The sequence below is a fragment of the Ipomoea nil genome, unplaced genomic scaffold, assembly GCF_001879475.1.
Source record: "Ipomoea nil cultivar Tokyo-kokei standard unplaced genomic scaffold, Asagao_1.1 scaffold3321, whole genome shotgun sequence".
Taxonomy (NCBI): domain Eukaryota; kingdom Viridiplantae; phylum Streptophyta; class Magnoliopsida; order Solanales; family Convolvulaceae; genus Ipomoea; species Ipomoea nil.
Window position 1 is genome coordinate 2,399,225 of NW_017619749.1, and position 8,049 is coordinate 2,407,273.

The following is an 8,049-nucleotide window of genomic DNA, read 5'->3' on the forward strand; positions in this document are numbered from 1 at the left end:
ATTTTAAAATTGAGTAATTGTAGAAGTTATATATTGACATTGCTGATTGAGTTGACCAGTTATAAACAATCTAAGTTGATTTACCACATTATGATCTTTTATCGGATAAGATTAGGACACATGACATGAGTTTTAATCTCATCCACTTATCATTTTTATTGTATAATTTAGTGTCGTTTAGACATCAACAGCTGTCAGCTGGAAACCGTACGAGGACAGTGAGGTAATTATATGATGAGATTCCCATTATTTCCCCTGCGGTCTGATTGTCCGAAGACGAAGAAAATTCAAGAAAAAGAAAAAAAAAAAAAAAAAGACTGACACACGAATTAAACAAAGAATTGAATAGCAAATCAGGGGGGACGATTCGGTACTTCTCTCAATCAGAAAACTTGCATCTTTACTCCATACACTATCGTACACCCAGCCCATCTTTGCAGGATTTCATCCATCTTCAAAATCCGTAGCGATTTGCAAAACTGGGAGTGCCTAAATATAATACATACATACAATCAATCTTGTAAATGGCCAGCCGGCAGAAGATATGATTTGGTGGGGGCGGGGGAGTTTAAACAGTGAAGAACACCGGAAATTGCATAGAGGCGAGGAGGATGATATCAATGGTGGGCTCAAAAGAATTGTTAGGTTAGTTGGCACTGAGAAAAATGAGTGTGTAACAGCAAAGAGAAGTGTGGTTGAGTAGCTGGCAAATGTGTCAGACATATAAAATAGTGGAAGCTAATGTCAAGCAAATTAAAGCAACCAGGAAGGAAGCAAGCGTGGGCTATATTTGTTAATGTACCATATATTTATAATCTACGTACAAATCTAATGTAATGATAATAAAGTTGAGATCTTTTTTGGGTAGAATAATAATAATAAGTATAATGTGGTTTAATTGAGAGCATGAAAGAAAATGAAGGGGGAGACTATGTGGGATTAGGTTGTGTAATAATTAAAGCAGCAAAGCTGTAAGAGCAGTTGGCAGTGGTTAGTCTGTCTTTTAAAATCATACATGTCACCCGTTTAGCCTGGGCACTGGGCAGGTAAAAGATGCCAATTGCCAAACACCCGGCGGCCTTGTTAACTTCTCTTCTCTCATCATTCTTTATATGCTTTGCTCTCACACCTATCCCCTAGGGAGTAATTTAGGATAATTTGATCTATAAAGATCCTTGCTTTCTTTGCCATTTCTGCAAGTGCCCACAGTGCAGTGGGTGGATAGATTTACTTCTTTGTGGAATTTGAACCAGCATTTGATTCTTAAGGGGGAGTGCCATCAAACAACCCATTTGAGGGTCTGGGTGTGAGGTCCCCCGCTCATTTATCTCTTCCTCTCCACAATTCCAGTAGTTTGATGGTTTTGGGTACCCAGATTGAGAATATCTAGAAAAGGGTCCTTGGGACTTTGCTTTTCTTGATCCTTGTGGGGGGTTTTGGTTGAGTCTTGATTCTAAGCTTCTTTTACAAGGATTGGTATATTTTTCTTCCCTGCCAAAAGGGGCTTCTTTTACCTAGTTTAGGGCGTGATCCTCATTGTGTGCAGCTCAAAAACAAGATTTAAGCCCTGCTAAGATCAAGTTTAGTGTTGAATTAGAGGATGTGAAAATATATGACACTTATGGGGTTTGCATAAACATCAGGGAAAGAAAGGGAATCTGCTTTCTTTTTGTTCCTCTGGTGAGCTGTTACTTACGCCTTTCATTTCTCTCCCATTGTCCACTTTATGCCCTGAAAGTTTCGTACTTTCTTCTCCCTGAGGGGATTACTTTTTTTTTTTTTCTCTCTTCTCTCATCAGAGTAGACTAGATCCAAGGGGTGAATAGAGTGGGGGGTGCTGTGTAAGATTTTATGCCTGGTACATTGGATTTTTCCCTTTTCCTTTGTGTCTGTAAGGATGCTGTGCTGAGAGGCTTCTTTTCTTTTCTTTGCTTTGCTTTAACCCTAGACCCCCTCTCAGTCCTATAAAGCTGCCAGCTTACTTTGTTCCTTGTTGAGTCCTGCAAGGTATTACCAGCCTGTTTTTGGTCAAACCTAATTTGCCTTTTTGTTACATTAAACAGGTAACCATCTGGGCTTTGGTCTTGTGGTTCACCATAGAAATTGGGGCTTTGCCTTTTTGAAGGTGCACGGTGGTGTGTGTGTTCCACAAATTCTGGGGTTTTGGTTTTGAAAATGGGCACTGAGGATAATAATGGTGATATGGGGCTCCAACAACACAGAGCTAATGTTAGTATTTCAATGGCAATGAGCTCAGAATCCAGTTTCAGGTCTCCTCCTACTGGGATGGACTCTCTCTCCTTTTGTGCTTCTGGTTGGGATCCTATGGTTCCAGTGAATCAGAGCTTGCATTACCCGGTTGCGATTGATAATCAGCCGATGAGTAGCACTTCTCATCTTGTTCACTATCCCTCGGGGGGTTCGGATGTGGTTGATATGGTGCCCAAGGTTCCGGCTTTTGGGAATGAAGGTTTCTCAGAGATGGTCAGTTCTTTCGGGCTACCGGATTGTCGCTTGAATTATATGCACAACATAGGGGTTGCCACTAATCGACCCTTTTCCCGGGGCCAACACTCTCAAGAGGATTGCTTGAATTTGGAAGAGGCCACTATGGGGAAGAAGAGAAGATCATCAGAGGCTCTTTCTCCATCAATTGCCAGTAAGGTACTATAAGCAAATCATCCTTACTGTGTATTAATTGTTATGTATAATTTGGTGGATTAATTGTTAGTTATTGTAATAGAATGTTGAAAGAGAACAGCCCAAAGATCCATTGGGAGACAATTCTGAATGCTCAAAAGAAGACGAAAAGAAACATAAAACCGAACAAAACAATAGCTCGAGTTTGAGGAGTAAGCAAGCCGGGAAACAAGTCAAAGATACTTCCAGTAGCGGGGAACCCCCTAAAGAAAATTATGTTCATGTAAGGGCTAAACGCGGGCAGGCTACAAACAGCCACAGCCTTGCCGAAAGGGTAAACCCTCTCTCCAATCACCCTTTCTCTTGGTCTGTCTCGATTCGGGATTAAATACTTTGGAGGCAAGCTCAGTTTTGCTTGTGAAAATGAATGACCTTTCTTTATGGTTTGCAGGTGAGACGAGAAAGGATCAGTGAAAGAATGAGATTGCTTCAAGAACTAGTTCCGGGCTGCAATAAGGTTGTCACTGGCTTTCGTCTTTTCCAAATTATCGGTCATTTTACCCTGCTGAATATTGACGATTTTGATTTGTAGATCACTGGGAAAGCGGTGATGCTTGACGAGATTATTAACTATGTGCAGTCACTTCAGCAACAAGTCGAGGTATGTGTTTAGCAACCTCAGTTATGTTGCAGCCATGTTTTTGTAGTGTTCTTTAACATTACACTAATTGTAAAATTGGTCGATTTGATTAGACTTGATAATTATTGGCTTGAAACTCATGATTTTAAACATAGCTTTATGATTAACAAATTCAATTTTATTCAATTACTTTTCCATAAGCCCATAGTTCTGTTCTTAATGGGGTTATAGAAGGGAATCTGAAAACTCACCGCATAACTCGAGAAAAAGTGATTAATGCTTTGTTTTATTCTCTGTTGCTCGAAATTCATATGCTACTTTATGCCTTGACCGCTGAATATGGGGATGGTTTTGAAGAATGTGTGTTTTTTGAGCAAATTATTAGCAGAAATGATTCCTTAAAATTTCGTAGAATTCTATTTTGGAACAATGAGAATGCTACAGATGCTAATCATATACTCTGTATATCAAGGTTAGACTATTTAATTAAATCGAACTATATATCTGCAATATGCAGCATATAATCTGATATTCAAATTGATGACAACCTTTTGGTCTTTCGCTCATTTCCAGTTTCTGTCGATGAAACTTGCTACTGTGAATCCCGAGCTGAACTTTGATATCGAACGAATATTATCCAAAGATGTAAGTACGGGAAATTGACTGTCCATCATATATATATATATATTCGAGTATTAGAAAGAAGTTTGAAGCTTATCAGCAATTTGGCTTCTGTTTAGATTCTTCACGCACAAGGAAACAATGGAGCTCTTCTCGGACTTGGCCCGGGATTGAACTCACCACATCCTTTCCCCGGTGCTCCACTGGGAACATTCAATAATGTCCCCAACGCCACGCCATTTCACTCATTGCCTCAGGTAAACTTCATATCAGTCTCCTCGCTATACGGTTTGTTCAAGAATGTTGATATTAAAACTTTTTTTCTGCCCAGAATGTGTGGGAGAACGATCTCCAGAGTATTCTCCAGATGGGATTTGATTCTAACTCTTCTTTGAACAACATGGGACCAAACGGTAATCGTTCATAGGACATATAGCGATATTTGTTGATCTTGTATTCACCCTCGGTTCTGGCGTTTTCCCCTCCAAACATAAAGATAGATGTCTCGATCGATCGAGCTGATTAGCAGGGTGGTGAAGAATGGATTTGTAGATTTCTGGGAATGCTAGCTGCTGTCAACTAATGCCTTAACTCTTCACTGCTGAATTTGTTTCTTTCCACTGGACAACAAAAAAGTAGCTATACATAATTTTCAGAGATGTATAGGTTGTTTAGCTCCTAACTCTTTGTTCTTCGAATTTTAGCAGAAGAAATGGCATTTCATATTTAAAATGGGGTTGTCTGTATGTGTTTAGCTTCATGCGGATTTTCGAACAATATCAATATTATTGTATGTGTAAAGTTTGCAATTTTTCAAATTTGTATGTGATTCTTGTTTAGTCTATCGAGTGGGATCACGTATAGACGCACCAGAGTTGAGTCTGAATAAAACTCTCTCATTTTTCAATGTCGAATACTCGTAATCATATTCAAATTCATGACTTTATGGACATGATGTTTTTGATTAGACAAAGTTATATATCGTATAATTTATCGAGTTAAGATGTAACGGGTCTTGTATTCCCAGGGATAAGTGGGATCAATAATTTCTTTATACTTTGCTTTATATATTATTGGTGAATAATGGGATGTTTGGATTGGACATGTTTGATAGGGCCAGTCGTACGTTGCAACGTCGCTGTCGGTGTCGACTCACCGCATCGGCCAACTATAGACAAGGATGGAACCAAGAACAGAAAATAAAGTGAAATAACTAAAGCAATATTTGCATGGTAGCTCCTACGTCACAATTCACAAGTCATATTCATATCGCATTCAAGTCCAATAAGTGAGCAATTCAAGATTTCATTTTGTTGATGATATTATATATGAATAGTGAAGGGTTTAGTGAGAATATGTTCTTAATAAAAAGTTTTAATTTATCCATTTGAATAGATATTCAAAAGTTAAAATTCTCAACCTCAAGTGCTCTCCAAAGGTTCAATAAAGAATACACGGGACAACCTCAACCATGTTGGTCGAACAATTAGTTTAGTATTCACAAGATTTCAAGTTTGATTTCTCATGGAACCTGTTGATTGGCTTAGTTTGAACTGGTCATAACTTAGACTGGTTTACCTTTTTGTAGTCTTTTATTAGTTAGGGTCACAACGCGAACATATTTTGAGTAGCGGTTGGATGCAATGCATGAGAACGAAATGAAGAGAATCTAAGGGCAAAAGGAAAAGCTGTAAAAGACACATTCAATGACAACCATCAAACCTCTGAGATAATACTAGAATAAATTGACTAGAATTATTCTATGGGAGAAACATTTTGCAAATCCTACTATATCCACAATCACTAAATCTAGTGTATGATGTTTTCCACTGATAAATTCTTGTTACGAAAACAAGAATCAAAAGGGGAAGGAAAAAGAAGCGGCCTTGGATGTTGCAGAGAGCATCACCTTCTGCAATTGTTCAGAGCAGCATTATACCATCTTTTTCCCATGCAACTTGTTCTCCCAGGAACAACTTGGTATTTTGTGTTACAAATGTATGTATATTGTCAGTCTAGAATATCTGCACAATCATTACAAATGGCATACTTCAAAAACTCAATACCTTGAAATATGGTACTGTTCTTTTAAGGAAATCTGGGGAGGGTTGAAAATCAGCATCAAATATGGCAACAAATTCATAGTCTTTGACATAGCTGCAATCCATATGGCAGATTTAAGATTACCAGCTTTGTATCCCTCCCTATTCCCTCTATGCCTGTACACGATATTCACACCGTCCTTCTGCCACTTAAATTATGCACCTCCTCTTCAATCAATGATTGAGTTATCAAATCGTTTGAATCATCAAGAACTTGAATCAACAGTTTCGATTTCGGCCAGTCTAAACTGCACAATGCAGCAATAGATTGCTGATAAACCTGATATCAGAAATGCAGCCAACACACATGCAGTTCAGACTACAATGTTGGCATCCACTATCAAACATCAAATGCCCAAGAAAGGATTTAAAGTACAACCAATGTAGTTTGGGCACCAAACACAGTTTCTATTATGGTATAATTTTAAAATTGGCCTCCAATAATTTTTCCGTTAAGTTTGTCCATTTCAGCCGTAAAATCTAAGGGCATAATAATAGTGTTGGTATTTACAACAAATAAGAAGCGTGTACGATTTATGTGCATGATATATCATATATGGTAATGTCTGGGATTGGTGATGCGATGGAATTGAACAACTTATAAGGAAATGGATCCATGCATGCATTAATAATAAGTCATATGTGGGGACGATTATGACAATTTTATTGCAACCTAATTAATTCATTATGCATCCATGCATACGTGCTAGTAATGTTAGTGAGTGATGTAGAATATATATATTACATAGTTTTCATGGGTAAATTTTGCATTAGAACTCTAACTCGTAAATGATTATAAGAAGGTAAAAGAGAGTCTAAGTTGTCCATAATTGATTGTTCCAAATCGATCGATAAGGTGAATAAACTATTCTTGTTGAGAATCAAATTTACTTGTATTCTTGTAGTTCTCAAGACAATAACCTAATTAACTTGATTGAGGTTTAATTTTCAATACGTGGAGTCAATCTGTGACTTTATAGTCCAATACATTGAGTCGATCCGTGACTTTACAGTACCGATACGGTATATTAAAATCAAATCTGAATGATAGTTGATAATAAAGTAATGCTTATTTAACTGCTTTGTTTGTTCTCCCTTTAATTAATTCCCAAAACAAAAATCGTACTAATATAATAAAAGAAGCAATTTACCTAGAAAATGACAGTTGAGTGGGTGAAACATGATTATCATATCTAAAAGTCACGAGTTTAATCATTGTCAATACTCTCTCGATCAAGCTTATTGTATAGAGTTTAATTTCCTAGTGCAGTTTACCTTTCTTGAGTGGTATGCATATAAAAATTTATCGCAATAGAAAATTTATAGAGTTAATTCCAGCAATGGTCCTCTGACTATATTGATTTTCCAAAATTAGTCCTTGACTTTTAATTTGGACACTTTAGGTCCCTTGACTTTCAATTTCTTTCCAATTGAGGTCCTTTTGTCAGAATACGGTTAATTGAATTTTAAATGAAGCGGTAAACTCATCATTTCACCTGCCTATGTATTATTCTTAGTATTTCTCCATTGTATACGTGATATATATGAAGATAATCTTAGTCGAAACCCTAAAATGTTCCTCGTCGTTCCCCATTTGCTGACTACTCGTGTATGCGTTCCTCTATTATTGAGATGTTTACAAGGTATAACAGCGAAATACGAAGGGAGAAATACGAAAAATAATACATAGGCAGGTGAAAGGACGAGTTTACCCCTTCATTTAAAGTCTAATGAACCGTATTCTAACGAAAGGACCTCAATTGGAAAGAAATTGAAAGTCAAGGGACCTAAAGTGTCCAAATTAAAAGTCGGGGACTAATTTTGGAAAATCACTATAGTCGGAGGACCATTGCTGGAATTAACTCAAAATTTATATAAGATGGGTTTGACTAAAATAGTGTTTACAAGAATCAAACTCATAACATTTATGTACGATAATTATGTTTTACCCACTTGGTCACTTATTCCAAGGTGTAGTATACACAATATTAAAACTTCAAGTGGCCGAATAAAATCTAAGAACAAATTATTGAGTGATTACACACT

The 8,049-nt window shown here is 37.2% G+C and overlaps 1 protein-coding gene across 2 annotated transcripts; it reads left to right on the forward strand.

Moving 5' to 3' along the window:
* Window positions 1–448: 448 nt before the first annotated feature.
* Window positions 449–4,725, forward strand: LOC109170295 (transcription factor bHLH74-like). 2 transcript variants are annotated; one of them, XM_019319340.1, is made up of 8 exons: window positions 449–2,417; window positions 2,451–2,664; window positions 2,744–2,974; window positions 3,092–3,157; window positions 3,233–3,301; window positions 3,854–3,925; window positions 4,021–4,158; window positions 4,233–4,725. In XM_019319340.1, exons 1-8 carry the CDS (start codon window positions 2,176–2,178, stop codon window positions 4,326–4,328), a joined length of 1,128 nt encoding a protein of 375 aa, XP_019174885.1. In that variant the 5' UTR covers window positions 449–2,175; the 3' UTR covers window positions 4,329–4,725. The 2 variants fall into 2 exon arrangements, with proteins under 2 accessions (XP_019174885.1, XP_019174884.1); XM_019319339.1 differs by having other exon boundaries at window positions 450–2,664.
* The last annotated feature ends 3,324 nt before the right edge of the window (window positions 4,726–8,049 follow it).

Excerpts from the sequence above, each read along its gene's own strand:
- LOC109170295 (XM_019319339.1), top strand. The coding sequence starts at position 2,176 with ATGGGCACTGAGGATAATAATGGTGATATGGGGCTCCAACAACACAGA. Across the intron at positions 2,975-3,091 it reads GCCACAGCCTTGCCGAAAGG|GTGAGACGAGAAAGGATCAG; the intron begins GTAAACCCTCTC and ends TATGGTTTGCAG. Across the intron at positions 3,302-3,853 it reads CACTTCAGCAACAAGTCGAG|TTTCTGTCGATGAAACTTGC; the intron begins GTATGTGTTTAG and ends GCTCATTTCCAG.